At 29.2% G+C, this 16,276-nt stretch overlaps 5 protein-coding genes across 9 annotated transcripts; 4 read left to right on the top strand and 1 right to left on the bottom strand.

Annotated features, from left to right (window-relative positions):
* Positions 1-610: 610 nt before the first annotated feature.
* On the top strand, positions 611-2,679 carry Pp4-19C (protein phosphatase 19C). 2 transcript variants are annotated; one of them, XM_066731025.1, is made up of 6 exons: positions 611-751; positions 860-1,079; positions 1,189-1,341; positions 1,617-1,868; positions 1,933-2,171; positions 2,247-2,679. In XM_066731025.1, the coding sequence occupies exons 2-6, from the start codon at positions 930-932 to the stop codon at positions 2,374-2,376; spliced, it is 924 nt and encodes a 307-aa protein (XP_066587122.1). In that variant the 5' UTR covers positions 611-751; positions 860-929; the 3' UTR covers positions 2,377-2,679. The 2 variants fall into 2 exon arrangements, with proteins under 2 accessions (XP_066587122.1, XP_066587123.1); XM_066731026.1 differs by having other exon boundaries at positions 618-751; positions 906-1,079.
* A 573-nt stretch (positions 2,680-3,252) lies between these two features.
* On the top strand, positions 3,253-6,611 carry LOC136775870 (tetratricopeptide repeat protein 17-like). Of its 2 annotated transcripts, none has more exons than XM_066731023.1 (5): positions 3,253-4,377; positions 4,821-5,124; positions 5,260-5,520; positions 5,686-5,838; positions 5,912-6,605. In XM_066731023.1, the coding sequence occupies exons 1-5, from the start codon at positions 4,058-4,060 to the stop codon at positions 6,068-6,070; spliced, it is 1,197 nt and encodes a 398-aa protein (XP_066587120.1). In that variant the 5' UTR covers positions 3,253-4,057; the 3' UTR covers positions 6,071-6,605. The 2 variants fall into 2 exon arrangements, with proteins under 2 accessions (XP_066587120.1, XP_066587121.1); XM_066731024.1 differs by having other exon boundaries at positions 4,094-4,377; positions 4,757-5,124; positions 5,912-6,611.
* A 220-nt stretch (positions 6,612-6,831) lies between these two features.
* On the bottom strand, positions 6,832-10,846 carry LOC136775872 (NECAP-like protein CG9132). 3 transcript variants are annotated; one of them, XM_066731029.1, is made up of 4 exons: positions 10,548-10,568; positions 9,535-9,625; positions 8,773-9,169; positions 6,832-8,714 (listed from the first exon to the last, which is right to left on the bottom strand). In XM_066731029.1, the coding sequence occupies exons 2-4, from the start codon at positions 9,618-9,620 to the stop codon at positions 8,457-8,459; spliced, it is 741 nt and encodes a 246-aa protein (XP_066587126.1). In that variant the 5' UTR covers positions 9,621-9,625; positions 10,548-10,568; the 3' UTR covers positions 6,832-8,456. The 3 variants fall into 3 exon arrangements, with proteins under 3 accessions (XP_066587126.1, XP_066587125.1, XP_066587124.1); XM_066731028.1 differs by lacking the exon at positions 10,548-10,568 and adding an exon at positions 9,727-10,530; XM_066731027.1 differs by having other exon boundaries at positions 6,835-8,714; positions 9,535-10,113; positions 10,548-10,846.
* A 136-nt stretch (positions 10,847-10,982) lies between these two features.
* LOC136775874 (ribonuclease H1-like) lies at positions 10,983-12,389 on the top strand. The gene is made up of 4 exons (XM_066731030.1): positions 10,983-11,340; positions 11,407-11,640; positions 11,711-11,975; positions 12,034-12,389. Exons 1-4 carry the CDS (start codon positions 11,288-11,290, stop codon positions 12,112-12,114), a joined length of 633 nt encoding a protein of 210 aa, XP_066587127.1. The 5' UTR covers positions 10,983-11,287; the 3' UTR covers positions 12,115-12,389.
* Positions 12,390-15,419: 3,030 nt separating this feature from the next.
* RpS21 (ribosomal protein S21) lies at positions 15,420-16,255 on the top strand. Its single transcript, XM_066730373.1, has 4 exons — positions 15,420-15,516; positions 15,607-15,664; positions 15,896-16,031; positions 16,139-16,255. Exons 2-4 carry the CDS (start codon positions 15,615-15,617, stop codon positions 16,202-16,204), a joined length of 252 nt encoding a protein of 83 aa, XP_066586470.1. The 5' UTR covers positions 15,420-15,516; positions 15,607-15,614; the 3' UTR covers positions 16,205-16,255.
* Positions 16,256-16,276: the final 21 nt, after the last annotated feature.

The raw sequence follows: 16,276 nt of genomic DNA, 5'->3' as shown, positions 1-16,276 counted from the left end.
CGGATTCGAGACTCTCAAGCACGGTCTTACTTTAGACCCTTTAGACAGTCTTACATACAGGTTGATACCAGTTGATACAGGTCTTGCAACTCTGATAATTTTGGAGTGTAGTTCGTCAAAGCATGCAGGTATGTACGAAGTAGTACCTGGAGAGAGCGTAAGATCCTACTTTAGGTGAGGGGGCTGAAAGGTGAAACGCAAGGGGGAAGAAGCTGTCCGACATTTTATTTTGTTCATGTTACGTCATTGTCACAATATTGTTTTGTGCATTGAACAACGAAGTGTGAACGAAGAAATACCGGTAAAATCTATACAGTCTTTCAAGGAGAGCTTAAACTCAAGTTTCGTTTATTAATACCGGACGGCGGACATACTGGCGCAAGGCAAGCCGCTCGGTCGGTGCTCCCGTCGAGGCTTTAAATTACACTGGCGCTTCGCTTATACACAAATGACGTCACATGAACAAAACAAAATGTCGGACAGCTTCCTTCCCCTTACGCCTTATCTTTCAACCCAGCAAGCTTACTTATGCTCTCTTCTCTCTCCGATGCCATGCAGATACTTCGTAATTCATATGTACGGGGACGTTATAAACTGCAGTTAAATAACAGAACACAGCGTAACATTTACAAAAATCCGCTATAGTCACAACCAGTCACAAATAACAACATTCTGGAAGTACCGAAACTGTAGCGTGCACCCTGCAGTTCAATTTCCCGCAGTGTTACTACAGTCTGAATAGTCTGAAAAGGTAACGATGATTCAATTTCCCGACTTCCCGTAGTATATTAATGATTACAGATACAATACAACCGAGGAATTATTGCAAAGAACGTTGATGCCATATTTTATTTCATAGGGAAACATTGTTTAGGAAAGATAAATTTTTATATATATAATTTCAGTATTATTATTATTGCATTCTAAAAATGGCCGATTCCAGTGATTTGGATCGGCAAATTGAACAATTAAAAAAGTGTGAAATTATTAAAGAAGCAGAAGTCAAAGCTTTATGTGCTAAGGCTCGTGAAATTTTAATAGAGGAAAGTAATGTTCAACGCGTTGATTCTCCAGTAACTGTAAGTATGTTTCTAATATTTACATTTCCATTGATTTTACACTTTCTGTTAAGATTATTACAAATCTATCATCAGCTCAGCTGTTTAAGTGTTTATTATTTAATTTTAGGTGTGTGGTGACATTCATGGCCAATTTTATGATTTAAAAGAGCTATTTAAAGTTGGTGGTGATGTTCCAGAAACTAATTATCTTTTCATGGGTGATTTTGTTGACCGAGGATTTTACAGTGTAGAAACATTCCTTCTTCTTTTAGCATTAAAAGTAATGCACTTATTATGCTAATACATGAATAATTATATAGTTAATTTTTTATGTAATTAATACAATAGTTTTTCAACATAGTAGTGCACAAATGTTTGTGAGCATTTTTGATGCAGAAAGTATATTCTATCGTAGGTTAAAAAAGTATTCTTTGTACACTGAAAATTTCACTTTCGTGCTATTTATACTTATCATCAATAAGAAAATATTATGGAATATACATGAGAAAATAACATTTTGTATATTATTGGCATAATATTAATATTTCTATGTAGGTCCGCTATCCTGATAGGATTACTTTAATACGAGGCAATCATGAATCTAGACAAATAACACAAGTCTATGGCTTTTACGATGAGTGTTTACGAAAATATGGAACAATTACTGTATGGCGTTATTGTACAGAAATATTTGATTATTTGTCTCTTTCGGCTATTATAGATGGAAAAATATTTTGTGTTCATGGTGGACTATCTCCAAGTATCCAGACGTTAGATCAAATTCGAACTATAGATAGAAAACAAGAAGTAAGCGTTTAAATCATTTACCTTATAGCCCTATCATAAATATCTTTATTAATGTAATATTTAGGTACCCCATGATGGTCCAATGTGCGACTTACTATGGTCAGATCCAGAAGATACTCAAGGGTGGGGAGTCTCACCACGTGGGGCAGGTTATTTATTTGGAAGTGATGTAGTATCTCAATTTAATTCTGCAAATGATATTGACATGATTTGCCGAGCACATCAATTGGTAATGGAAGGATACAAATGGCATTTTAATGAAACTGTGCTTACAGTATGGTCAGCTCCTAATTATTGTTACAGGTAAAACAATAAATTTTTATATTATAGTATATTAAATGAGATTTTATACTGATGCATTATTCAAAATACTTTTAGATGTGGTAATGTAGCTGCAATTTTGGAATTGAATGAACATTTACAAAGAGATTTTACAATATTTGAAGCTGCCCCACAAGAGAGTCGAGGAATACCTAGTAAAAAACCACAAGCTGATTACTTTTTGTAAATTATAAAATATTAATTACATACTAGCATTAAAAAAAATTCTTATTGAACAGCCTAAAAATTTTCATAGATCATATTTAATGGCTATATTCTCAATTTTATAAAACAATTTTTTACATACTTTCATCAAACATTTCAGTGATTGAAATTACTATATTATGACTTTTACTGTTACTTTAGCTTTGAATTAACTTGTAGCATAAATGTTAACAAAATTTTTTTTTACTTTAAATAATCCATGTCATCAATACAAAATGATAAATAATCCAATTTTGTACAAAATATTACTTTTATTATAAGAGTACTTTATTCTTTTTTATTCAAATTTCTTACTTTTCTTATGTAACCTTAATTTTATAATATAAACAGCATTAAGCTGATGTGTGAAAGCAATTATTTAATCTAACACAGAATAATATTTTTAGGTACAATAGTACTTTGTTTATTTTACTTTATTTCAAATCAGTAAAACATTCATTTATGCAATATGAAAATATTAATTATTTTTCATTAAAACAATTTATGTTAGTGATGTGGTAGTACACTTAATTACATTTGCCAAATACTGTAAGGTGTAAAGTTTAACATATGAGCTTATACCTTCTGACTTTTCAATTAAAAAAACAATAAGTGATACAAATGTTTCATCAATTTTTAAAATTTATTTTATTAAAATAGAGAGATTAAGAATCAATTGATTTTATATATTTATAAGTAGCAGAATTTTAATTATATTATTTTTCCTTAAAAAAACCGTGCTCTAAAAATTTTTATACTTGACTAGTTTATTTTGTTCAACACTTTTTAAACGTATGTAAAAAATAATTCGATTTTTTGTACATTAATTATTTATTTTCACTTAAATTGTATGATATAAAAACATATTTGATTAAAAGTAGGTAATAAGCTCAGTCATATAAAGAGATATTTTTATTTTTCTGGTCATTTATAAGTTTGAAATGTTCACTATTGACTACGAATTTTCTTCTACTCGCCTTTTTCCTCTTGTTTCTCTACAGTCCGCACTTCCGTAAATTTTTCCAGTCTCCGTTAATTTACTTCAATTATAGTACACTCAGAACTACTCAGCACTGAACAGAGCAGATTGTGAATGTAGAATCGCGGGGTGCATATAAAAATGCATTTTTGAATTCTTTTTTGAAATTACAACTTCAACGTGCAATACGTTATAAAATATTTTTGAATTTGGATTTTCTAAAAACTTGAATTTATTGACTTTGTTAGAAGCTCCCTTTGAAAGTAAACATAATCCAATTTTTCGATTTATCATCCGTTTCATGAAAGAAAAGCAATTTTTTAAATAATTATTTTTTTTTTTTTTTTTCTAAGAATCTGTCTATTTTATTTAAAAAAGTATATAGCTGTCTTATAGCGACACAAAAGATCTATTTCGACATAAATATTCAAGCTTCAAATGTCTTTAAACAACGTCGTTCATTATAACGTACGCGTCTTTGCTCTATAATTTCAATAGGGATTAATCCGATTAACAATATGGAAAATTGTCGATAAAAAGTTTCCAAATAGCTTTACTGGTTTTTTGGCTCTGTTGTTCATACAGAGTCTAACCTTTCAAGTTTCAACGCCAATTGCTGAGATTTGCTCAGGTTTACTCAGATTGCTGAATTTACTCAACATCATTAAATTATCCATAACAGTAAATGAATGGATACATGAAATTACAAAAGATGACTATTGTTTGGTGTGAGAATCGTTTCACAGTTTACGTAGTATGCTTTTTGGTATTACAAGCAAAGCTAACCAATTCTAGAACATCGTGGAGACTAAGTGCAGACAAAGTTGTAAAGGCAACAGATTTTACTAATTCCATCGAAGATGATCCAATATTTTTCATATTGGCAAGTAGCATTGGCGTTAGCAGTGGCCAAAGCTGGAGTAAAACAGCTACATCCGAAAAAAACGATAAACTTCAAGTATACTGTCATGAGTGTAAAAACTTTGTTCCCGGAAATCTTGAAAGGTAATGCTTTCATTTGTATGTGTTTTTAAAGTATTTTATGCATCTATATATTCTTTTGTTTATTAAATTAATATCAGCGAAGTGTATTTATTTATTATGCTGTCTGCTAAAAAAAAGTTAAAATAAAAGAACAGTTGTGATTACATTTTAAGCATTTCTATATTATTTATGCTAGCATGATAATCTAGTTTGCGTTATTAGAGTGTTTAAAGTTTTTGTGCTTATCCTACTGATTCTAAGTAAACAATTCACATTTTAAACTTATTTTTACCAAAAGTTTATACAGACAAAAGAAGCAAAGTATTTTTAAATTATTACTTAATTTCTTTTTGCACTCTTACACATTGTACCTGATGTAGGTTTTTCTTTCCTTAGTTAGTGTTTGTGTGTGGCTTGCTGTTCTTTCAGCATATAAAAAGCCCTAACTTTCATCCCCTTGGTAGACAACTATCAACATATGCATTAAAGGACACCCAGAATGTGACAGATCAATTTCTATTAACATCACAAGGACCATATGATCATGTTACATGTGCATCCGCTCAACAATGTGAAGATATCATATTAGATTGTGGAAAGCCAGTTAACTTCACATATTATGACAATTTAATTGGAGTAGCAAATAGAAACAAACATCCTTTAGTACCAGAACCAAACGTGGCACTTATGTTTAAAAAGAGTGGATCAAAGTCTATAGAAGTTGATATTGATCTTCTAGAAAAACGTTTAAAAAAGGCCAAACGTGAGGTAATTTAGATTGTCACTTAAAACATTTATATAAGTAATGAGTAACCAAGCTGAGACATTAAAAATATAGCAAAAAGTTCTATGAAAAACATTTTACACTGAAGCATTAATCAATACTTATACTTTTTGCTTCAGAAACCAAAATCAGTGCAGCTGTATAATCAAATTGGTAATTTTTGGAGAATAAAGGGTGATGCACAAAGATCCATTGAATGCTTTCGTAGAGCTCTTGCTGTCTCTCCACATAATGCAGAAGTTCTATTAAACTTGGCTCGGGTATTATTGATTCTCCAATATTTAGATGATGCTGCATATTTAGCCAGACGTTCACTGGAACTGCAGCCTCCAGATCGCAATGCTTGGGAACAATATCTTACTCTTGGACAAATCTTTAAGGTAGGTTATGAAATTCTTGATTTATTTTTCTATAATGATAAATAAACTTTAAAAGCAATTTATAAAGCAAACTAATTTCCAATTCCATTGCTTCTTATAAATAAAAACTAGTTCATTAATCAGTAACCATAAAAACCTCAAAACTTACAATAAAATTGTCTTTAGGCATATGGACATTTTCAAGAAGCTGCAGTACATTTACGACATGCTTTAGAATTAAAACCTGATCTTTCTGATGCTGCAGAAGCTCTTAAAGAAGTTGAATCTCTTCCTATGGCCAGTATACATATCTATACATTGCTAATTATTATCTGTCTGGTATGAATATAAGATAAGGGAATTTTTACATATACTATGACAATTAACTGTAAAAAAGTAAATTAAATTTCAGGTATTAGGAGTGCTTTTAGTCGTCCTAAGCAGCATTGAATGGGATGAAGAGTCCAATCTAATCAGTGAACAGCTACAACATCCTGTGCAACGACATTTTAGTCGTGCAATAGCTATGAGAAGTTTAAGGTTAAACGTTGCTCGTAATAAACGTTGTTAAAAATACATAATTGCAACCATCAGATTATAATAGGTTAATCTTTTAATAACTATATATGATAAAATTCGTTACAGACCATTATTTGTAATATAATTTCAAATAACACTTTAAGTGCACTAATAAACTTGTAATTTATTATATCAGCAGACAGAAATACAATATGTTACAGTAATTCTAAAAGAATATATATTTCAATTTTTCCTGACATTTTAAATATATAATTATAACGTAAATAACATTTTGAAAGGCTATCACTCTTGTAGAATCGATGTACTGTGGGGGCCTAACCTTCTAATAAAATCTACTTCAAAGATCGAATTATTTATAAATAATACTATTTTTTCTACTTGATTCATATTTACATTTGCTATACAAAATATTGCATTATAAATGAAATATGCAAATAATATCCTGTAGCTTTCATTTACATAGAGTTTTTACATTAATAAAATAATAGTTTTATTTCACTATGTGCGTATTCAACTTGTAATCTATTTTATCAATTAAATACACATTATTCTTTCTTTATACATGTATATATACATTTTTGTATAATTTTACATAAAAATATTAAGTTCATTACGCTTCCAATTTATTAAACTTTTTTAAAATATATTTCATTTTGTTTGATATTTGTCTACTAAATGCAACAGCTGAATACTTCAATAAATAAAATTGATAATATTTTTTAATTCAGTAATTATTTCACAGAGAAGCTAAAACTGCTTTAGCAATTGCAATAATAAAAACATAAAGCTTATTTAACAAAAATTGGTGATATAATAAATAATTCTAGTTTAATGTTTCATTACCGTTTTTGAATAGTAACATAATTTTTTAAATTATTAAAATAGCATAGCTATACATTTTTATACAGCCTTTCATTTAATATTGATGATGCTGTACATTTGTATATAATATTTATCAAATTAATCCCACTTCTATGTTTTATTACAATTTACAAGATATATTATTTTCGACAAATTGAATAATAGGACAGTATACATAGTCAGATCTTGTAAATAGACCATCTTAAGCATAGGATATCTGTTTCCATCATTACTAGATGAAAAAATAGAATCGTGAGAACACTCTTCATCTATATAAGATATAACATATAGTGCAGACAAAATTTTTAATTCCTAGACTAAATGATTAACAAAGACCATGAGAGCATTTAGTTGTTAGTTCTACAAGAATTTATATCTTGGTAAAAGTATAATACGTTATTTGCTACTGATACATCACCATCATAACAAACAGGAGTAAACAATGTAAAGTAAATGTTACTGTACAAGATCACTCTGCATATCCTGCATTATGATTTATTTAAAAAATATTAGCAGGATTATATAATTATTACCGGTCTCTTAGTATATATATGTTGTATATATTTATTTCATCATATTTTTTTGAAATATTTGAAGATACACATTGTAACAGTTTCTCTATTTCTATTATAGGACTATAATATAGCTTTGTTTAAATATATATAGATAGAAGATATGATTATTTCATTATTTTTGACTTTAGTTACTTTATTAAAAATATGACAATTAAGTCTAATAGGAACCACACGCATACCAATACATTGATAGTGAGATGAGAATATGTATTAGTGTATATGCACACTATCAGCACAAACTATTGGTCAATTTTCACGCTTTTTGGGGTGTACTATATGTATATGTATACAGTTACACATTAACACTTTACTATCATTGTATTTGCTGCACGTTCCTTATAGTTACTACACAAATACAAATCAAATTGCCAACCACTAAATTAATGCACTCTTGATCTATTTGCAAAAATACCACCAGTTAATATTTAACAAAGAAGTTTATGATTTTAGGCCCTTTGAAGTGTTAAACTTTCTATATACAATATAAGGAAAATTAAAGGCCTAATATGTTTCTTCCAAGCTATGGAAGTAACCAAACAAGAATGTATATATGTATGTAACAGTAAATACTGATATATTTGAATATACATATATGTGAATAATACTGTATTATAGCAGATAACTGTAGTTTCCTTAACTGTTAATGTGAAGTAAATACATATATTCTAATTATCATATCTTCTTAATATTAATCACATCAGATTAGATAAATTAATAACTAAAACCCATGATGCTACAAATGGAAAAAATATCCTTCATAATATAAATACCAAATCTGTTAATAAAACCGTTAAAATTTGCTATATATACATAAAAACATTCTTGCTAGCAAACTTCAAAAATTTCTGATTAATAATTTGACATTAAATTAACTGCAATTAGAATATAAAATTTCTCTCTACTTATATTTATATATATATATATATATATATTCTTTTAACATAAATAATAAGTTTTTTAAACTTAAGCAAGTACAAAAATTTAAAATTGTACCCAGCTTGCATTGGATGAAGCAGGTGATGTAGTAGATTGTTGCTGTTGAGATGCACTTGCAAATTCACCCCACTCTGAATTGGTTGGTTGATTTTGATGAGGCTGATTTGGCTTATGGGCAGGGGAAGAAGTTGGTGTTTTTGCAGGAGGTGGTGCAATTTTTACACTACCTGGTGGAGGTGGTAGTCCTAGGCCTGGATTTGTCCTTTGTTTGGATTTAGATGAAACTTCACTACCATCTTTCTTCTGAAAAGTAAAACTTGTTTTCAAAATATCAAAATACTAAGAAACTCTGAAATATTACCGTTATTTTCATATTAATTTTTATAGTCTCTCCTTCTTTAAACCTAAGATCCAATTCTTGCTTAGGTTTCTCTTTCTCTTGTTCAATTTGCTCACGATTTTTTAGCCATTTAAAATGATCTTGAAGTGCAACATTTAAATCAAAACTGTCTGATCTATCCAAAAATCCCACTCCAATAAAGGCAGATCTGCCATTATCATTTTGTATTCTCAAAACAAAATATCTAGATGAATCTGTAACTGGCTCAACTGCTATACCAGGATATTGTTCAATGGGACATTTAGCAAACAATTCACCAGTAACTTTGTCTTCAAGCTTAATAGCAATAGAATCTCCTTGAGATACCAATCTCATACGCCCAGTCCATGAAGGCTCTTGCAGATTCCAATCAGCAGCTCTGTTTTTATTAAATACTTTAAATTAATGATATATATATATACACATATATATCGATATTAATAATAAAAGCAATCTTAAGAAACAAGGGAAAATACACAAAATAATGTAATATCTGTTTTGCCTGATGAATTTGTATATGTAATTTGTGAAATTAATTCATTGTAAAAATGACATTTAAAAGCACAAAGCCTTCTATATAAATATAATATTCTGCTCATTAGCGAAAACGTTTAAATTTTTGGATCTTTATAAAGATGTTTATGCTAATAGCAGAAAATTGAAATTGAACAAAATTCAACCATATGTGTAAACAGAATTAACATGTAGTATAGTTAATAAATATCTAAAAAAATAATTTCTTACCGATAACCTCTGTTAGTAGACCTTGGTGGTATTTTAAATACAAAAACTTCTGATTTAACAAGTAAAACACTTTCGTATGTCTCCATTTTTACTATTGTACAAAATTTATAGTTAATCAAGAAAATCACATATATATAGACTAACAGAGCTAGCGTAAGTTGTACTAATTTGTAGTATAGTACTTATACATACATTTATCTGCATATACAACGGTTTTAAAAATTCGTTTGTAAATTTTCTTACTGTTTCTGACAAATCTATGCCGTGATTTGATAATTTTTATCTTCTGTCACGCCTCCCATTTCCAACACATTACTAATGTAGTACTAGTAGTATGTATGCACATACCTATGTTTCCCTATACATATATATATTTTTATACATATACATATAGGACTATCCTTTGGACGCAAGTTCGTTCAGCGCCATTAAACGAAGCATAACCGGAAGTTGATTACCGATATTGTAGGAAGAAGCAAATTATTCCGCCAAAAATGATTTAATCAAACAACCGTTTCAACAGGGGTTTTGAAGACTTAGAGCAGCTTGGAGTATTAGCCTGCCTTCTTGTAACTTTTCCTTTTTGAGAAAAAAGATCAAAACGGAAAAAAATTCACCTCTAATTAATTGCTAAAAACGTATTTCGTCTTAAATTAAAGAAAGAAAGAGTCTCATACAAAGAAAATGAAAAGTAAAAAATAAAGGATTGACATTTGAAATGATATAATTAATATTTTGAACTTAATTTGCGCTTTAGAAATGAAGATTCAGACCGACACTTCATATTTTAGCAAATTCCTTAATTTTAGCAGTAAAATAAAAAGAAAATGCTTTAGTTACAAAAATTGGCGCTGTTGATCACTTTTTATTTTCCTACGTGTTTACGGTATTATAATTAAGATCTTTGACAAATAAAGTCAAGTTGCATAATTTCAGATAAATGACAAGGGTGCTGTATAAAAATGTTATTTTTCTTCATAAATAATGAGATTAATATATATTTTTAGAAGTACCTTATATTACCAACACATGGCAATTATAGATATTATATTTTTTAATTTTTTTTACACGATGTCGCTGGACGTCACTAATTGCTGAGCTTTAAATGGGCAGTATGTCGTCTGATTTAGGCTTAAAATGTTTTGAATTTGAGAGTAGCAAATACTTAAGACGCTTAAAACGAAGACGATCTAAGCATTGTATATTGAAGGTTCAATTAAAGTAAGGCAATTGATTTTAATTACAACCGTACTAAGTTTAAGTCCCATTTACTGATAGTACTGATGTCTGATACCGCCCAATACTTTGTGCTACCATTATGTCCATTATGCTACTTATATTTTTTGGCTGCTAGCTAATCCTTTTCCCTGACTGGCTCCTTAAAAGTCAATAGCGATATTCTACCATTTGTAACCATTTCTACCTCCTGCGCCATCTTTGAAAGTTCAGCGAAACTAATCTCGTAACTCGAAACTTGAATTTGCTTTCTCCGAATTTCATAAGGTATACAAAGTGTATAATTACTAAACTAAAAAAAAAACAACACACGTAGCAAATGAATACTTTCAATATCAAGTTTCAATAACTCCATTTACCGATTCAACCTCTAATCAGCCTTCAACAAACTTCTACAGTTTAAAACCTTGCAATTTATTTTAACCGTCGTAGAACAGACCGTAGAAGACTTCTTCCAATCTATTATTTTGGTCTATATCAGACAATTTTCTTTTCAATTTGTTTGTTAATTGGAAAAATGGTTTATTACGCAGTAGCTAATGGTAGACAGCCTGGAATTTATGAGAATTGGTAAGCTTGTATTTATTAAATATAATATAAGATAATAGTTATTTTGTGCAATATATCTTGTTAAAGGGAAGACTGCAGGGAACAAGTTCTTCATTATTCACATGCAAACTTTAAAAAATTTTCAACCTTGAGAGAGGCTCAGAAATATTTAATGAACAACTCAAGTTATGACTATTATGATGATTTTGAAATTGATGATGATGGGTATGTAAATGTCTACACAGATGGTGCTTGTATTAATAATGGCTCCAGATATGCCCAGGGTGGAATTGGTGTTTGGTTTGCAGACAATCATCCTCTGTAATTAATTTTTTTTTTAGGACTAATTCAAATAGTTTTAGGGTAGTAAGTAAAATTAGAAATATTTCAGGAATGTATCTGAACCGATTATAGGTAGGGCAACTAATAATAAGGCAGAGATTAAGGCTGTGACCAGAGCAACTGAAGTTGCTTGTGAAGCTGGAATTAAACGGCTAAAAATTAATACTGATTCACGGTTCTTGATTAATTGTATTACAAAATGGATAGATCCATGGAAGAGAAATGGTTGGAGAACCTATGATGGCAGGCCAGTTATAAATAGATATGAGTTAATAGAAATGGAAGAAGCTCTGGATATGTTGCATGTTGTTTGGGTATGTTTTTATTACTGATGTCTCAAATATTTGTGTTCTACTATTTTTCATATCTTAGTCTCATATTAGAGGACACAATGGCAATTATGGCAATGAACAGGCTGATAAATTGGCCAGAGAAGGAATAAACAAGGCCTAAAGATAATATTACAATTTAAGGTTTATTAAAAAATACAAAAGATTTATTAATTTCTTTTAAAACTTTACAAAGTTATTATGTATTATCTTTAAGTCCTTTTCCTATTTAATTTTCTAACCACTTTGCTTTTGCTCTAGAGATGTCCATTATTAAGATATTAATTTTTTTGAGTTTTGCAATGATAAGTTTCAAAATTATATATAAAGTAGATTTATAAACAATCTAGATTTGAATAATACTATTATAGACATGAGTTTAATAAAAACTACACTAAAATATAACTTTTTTTTATAATTATTAATAACCATATTAGCATTCATATTATTTTTAAGAAATATTTTTAATTTTGCGTTAATTTTCTGAGAAATAAGATTGACTTTAGTCTTACGTCAATAATATATTTGCATGTGTCACGTGTCTCACTATATTTTGAATTTAAAGTTTCGACAGTTCGATGTAATTTATACGTCATATCCGATGAGCTTATAACCTGTAATAGGTTGTGTTGGCTGTGTTCCGTTATTTAACTGTTAGTTGCTGTCAGTCAGTAACCGTCAGAATGTACACTATTGCTCAATAATCTTGCGTCAGGCGAGGGGCAGTGGGGATAAGAGAGGCAAGGGGTTATCTAGGGAATTCTAGTGGACACCGTCAAATTTTTGATCGGCTATCCCTTTGACGCAAAAGAGCTGTCAAAAGCTAAATTAACCTGTATTTTGAAGAAATACAGAAACATAAATATTTTTAAAAAACAAATAAGAAGAAAGAAAGAAAGGATTTTAATAAATATATAAAGAACAAATATCAGATGAGTATTAGTTAATAGGAAATGTTAAAGTAATTGTTAATTATTAAGAAAATATACTTTGTGGTTTTTTTATTTCTGTTACAGGTTAAATGCTGTTTCTGATGAGCTTAAATTACAGAAAAGAAATATATATAGACCAATAAATAAAAAAGGACTAATTTATGAAGCATTTCTGTGTGGACCAGTCATTTCAATAATTATGATGTAATGTTCTAATAGTGAATGTGTAAGCGTTTGGTGTATATACACAAAGAAATTTTATTATAAATTAATAATTATATATAATAATGTGTTGATTCTTATTACTATAAATTAAAGCTAGTTCAATTAAAATATTCTTTTTCTTTCCTCCTTATCTGAATTCTATACATACATAGTAATTACATATTCTCGTAGAATCTATTCTTTAAACTAATTAAATTGTAACTATTTGGAATGTGCAAGTCATAACTATTTGCTTCAATGATATTTATTATTCATTGTAAGAGAAATTGCATAGAGCCTCTGCAAATTTCTTATTAATATGTCACATCCTTCTACATATTATCTTTTATGACATTTATATGCCTCCTTTGCACTATTTTCTTCTAGTCTATAACATATAAAAATAATTTTACAATCATTAATTATTATACGCAGATCTGATGATTCTGCTGATCTCTAATTAATTTTATAAATATTGAAATCATTGATAAACCATTGTCTAGTTAAATTTGAAAAATAGGCATTTGAATGATGTTATTTAAATTTGGTATCTCTTTTGTGAGATATGTTTTCATAGTACTTGGGAAGATAAAGTTCTTTAGAAGGTATGTGTATACTAATGAGTTCATTTTGCTTTCAGCTTCGAATAGTTTTTCAACTACGTGTTTGGATATACATTTTGAATATAGAATATATTTATTTTGTTACTCCTATTATAATGTTGACAGAATTGGTAGTAAGATATATCAATCATCTGAAAATAATAGAATATATATATGGCGACTAGATAAATTAAGGATTTAAGACAGATAATTCTCAACAACAAATAGGAGTAACAAAATAAGTATTGTATATTAGGAATGGATATCCAAATATGTAGTTGGAAAATTATTTGAAGCTGAAAACAAGATTAACTCAGCAGTATACATGAATGTATTGGAGGACAATATCCTGTCAAATGTAAAGAAAAGATATCATGTAGACGAAGTACCAAACATTATATTTAAGTACAATAAATTAAGTGAAGTGTCTAGATTCTTCAAATTTAATAGAGCAATAGCTTACCTATCATCCTCACATTGATAGAATCAATTAGACAGCAGAATAAGCATACTTCAGCGTATTTGAAAATATCTAGAGAAATATTGGTATATGTTGAAAACTAGAAGAAGAAGGAACAATCAAGGCAAATAAATGTCACACAAGATGTGAAAGAATGTGACAGATCAATAAGAAATTTGAAGAGTCTCTATGCAATTTGTCTCGCATTGAATAATACAAATAATTGAAGCAAATAGTTATGACTTGCACATTTCAAATAGTTGCAATTTAATTAGTTTAAAGGATAGATTCTATGAGAATATCTAATTACTATGTATGTATAGAATTTGGATAAGGAAGAAAGAGAACGAGTATTTTAATTGAACTAGCTTTAATTTATAGTAATAGGAATCAACACATTATTATATATAATTATTAATTTATAATAGAATTTCTTTGTGTATATACACCAAACGCTTTCACAATCACTATTATAACATAATTAAACCATAATTATTGAAATAACTGGTCCACACAGAAATGCTTCATAAATTAGTCCTTTTTTATTCATTGGTCTATATATATTTCTTTGCTGTAATTTAAACTCATCAGAAACAGCATTTAACCTGTAACAGAAATAAAAAAACCACAAAGTATATTTTCTTAATAATTTATAATTACTTTAACATTTCCTATTAACTAATACTCATCTGATATTTTTTCTTTATATATTTATTAAAATCCTTTCTTTCTTTCTTCTTATTTGTTTTTTAAAAATATTTATGTTTCTGTATTTCTTCAAAATACAGGTTAATTTAGCTTTTGACAGCTCTTTTGCGTCAAAGGGATAGCCGATCAAAAATTTGACGGTGTCCACTAGAATTCCCTAGATAACCCCTTGCCTCTCTTATCCCCACTGCCCCTCGCCTGACGCAAGATTATTGAGCAATAGTGTACTGAAACTGTGACTGCGTTCGTTTATGTACTGCCAGTACTGAAAACCTATATTTTACGTGACATACATTGTAGAGTTTTAGTACTCGCAGTTAAACGAACGCAACCTGTATATGACGTGTCACGTAGATTATAGACTTATTGCTAACAGTTAATGGCTGCTTTCCTGTTAGCTTGAAAATCGACACAGTCAGACATAATCGGACACAAATGGTACATTGCATGTCACCCAAAATGTACATTTGTGTCCGATTGTGTCTGACTGTGTCGATTTTTAGTCTAACTGGAAAGCAGCCAATAATGGAACACAATCCTACAGTATCAGTGAAAGTGTATGTAAAAGCCATTTTCGTTCTTTTCTGTCCTGAATCCTTTTTCCGCTAACCGTGTCGCACGTAAGTAATGCAAATATCTTCTTTTACATCTGTTTCTTAGATATTTTTGAGTAATGGCTTTACGAAATATTATTCAAAATGATGTTTTAGTATAAACAATGGACAACGACGCAGGAAACCTCGTTGATTTGTACATTCCAAGAAAGTGGTAAGTAGCGCACGTGTATTTATCAAATTGTTTTCTCTAGCTTCATAATAATATTTGCACATTAGATATCAATAAAATATTCCCTTTTAATCTACATGCAAAAAACGTAATTGTATAAAGGACTAATGAATATAGTGATATAATAACAATCTCAGTAAAAATATAAGGTTAGGTAGGCCTAGTATATCAGCTTTGTAATGACCACAAATTAAACATAGTGTTTCTTTTAAGCTCTGCAAGTAATCGCATCATTCATGCCAAGGATCATGCATCTATCCAGCTATCCCTTGCAGAAGTAGACCCTGAAACTGGACGCATGACTGACACTCATAAAATGTATGCAATCTGTGGGGCTATTCGGCGAATGGTAAATGATTATTATTTAAATCTTATTTATTGATATAATTTTCATAAATATTGTATTTTGAGTATTGAATCTAAGTTAAAATTTTAATTATGCATTTCTAATTTTAGGGAGAGTCTGATGATTGTTTAGTTCGTCTTGCAAAGAAGGATGGATTGCTTCCTAAAAATTTTTAATATTTGATCCTACAAACTATAATATACTTTAAATAAAATAGAAAAAAACTATCTACATGTATTTATTTATTA

The sequence above is a fragment of the Prorops nasuta genome, unplaced genomic scaffold, assembly GCF_024137725.1.
Source record: "Prorops nasuta isolate Cenicafe-Biocafe unplaced genomic scaffold, Cenicafe_Pnas_1.2 PNAS00008, whole genome shotgun sequence".
Lineage (NCBI taxonomy): Eukaryota > Metazoa > Arthropoda > Insecta > Hymenoptera > Bethylidae > Prorops > Prorops nasuta.
Note: the sequence above shows the minus strand (reverse complement) of the source record. Positions and strands in the feature narration are given on the sequence as shown.

What these genes read in the sequence shown, in the direction of transcription:
- Pp4-19C (XM_066731025.1), top strand. Translation starts at nt 930, where the DNA reads ATGGCCGATTCCAGTGATTTGGATCGGCAAATTGAACAATTAAAAAAG. An exon ending in TTCTTCTTTTAGCATTAAAA is followed by an intron (nt 1,342 to 1,616) that starts GTAATGCACTTA and finishes ATTTCTATGTAG; the next exon opens with GTCCGCTATCCTGATAGGAT. An exon ending in CTATAGATAGAAAACAAGAA is followed by an intron (nt 1,869 to 1,932) that starts GTAAGCGTTTAA and finishes TGTAATATTTAG; the next exon opens with GTACCCCATGATGGTCCAAT.
- LOC136775870 (XM_066731023.1), top strand. Translation starts at nt 4,058, where the DNA reads ATGAATGGATACATGAAATTACAAAAGATGACTATTGTTTGGTGTGAG. An exon ending in GTTCCCGGAAATCTTGAAAG is followed by an intron (nt 4,378 to 4,820) that starts GTAATGCTTTCA and finishes TCCCCTTGGTAG; the next exon opens with ACAACTATCAACATATGCAT. An exon ending in TGCTAATTATTATCTGTCTG is followed by an intron (nt 5,839 to 5,911) that starts GTATGAATATAA and finishes ATTAAATTTCAG; the next exon opens with GTATTAGGAGTGCTTTTAGT.
- LOC136775872 (XM_066731027.1), bottom strand. Translation starts at nt 9,620, where the DNA reads ATGGAGACATACGAAAGTGTTTTACTTGTTAAATCAGAAGTTTTTGTA. An exon ending in TCTACTAACAGAGGTTATCG is followed by an intron (nt 9,170 to 9,534) that starts GTAAGAAATTAT and finishes TAATAAAAACAG; the next exon opens with AGCTGCTGATTGGAATCTGC. An exon ending in AAATTAATATGAAAATAACG is followed by an intron (nt 8,715 to 8,772) that starts GTAATATTTCAG and finishes TTTACTTTTCAG; the next exon opens with AAGAAAGATGGTAGTGAAGT.
- LOC136775874 (XM_066731030.1), top strand. Translation starts at nt 11,288, where the DNA reads ATGGTTTATTACGCAGTAGCTAATGGTAGACAGCCTGGAATTTATGAG. An exon ending in CCTGGAATTTATGAGAATTG is followed by an intron (nt 11,341 to 11,406) that starts GTAAGCTTGTAT and finishes ATCTTGTTAAAG; the next exon opens with GGAAGACTGCAGGGAACAAG. An exon ending in ATATGTTGCATGTTGTTTGG is followed by an intron (nt 11,976 to 12,033) that starts GTATGTTTTTAT and finishes TTCATATCTTAG; the next exon opens with TCTCATATTAGAGGACACAA.
- RpS21 (XM_066730373.1), top strand. Translation starts at nt 15,615, where the DNA reads ATGGACAACGACGCAGGAAACCTCGTTGATTTGTACATTCCAAGAAAG. An exon ending in TTGTACATTCCAAGAAAGTG is followed by an intron (nt 15,665 to 15,895) that starts GTAAGTAGCGCA and finishes GTTTCTTTTAAG; the next exon opens with CTCTGCAAGTAATCGCATCA. An exon ending in GTGGGGCTATTCGGCGAATG is followed by an intron (nt 16,032 to 16,138) that starts GTAAATGATTAT and finishes TTCTAATTTTAG; the next exon opens with GGAGAGTCTGATGATTGTTT.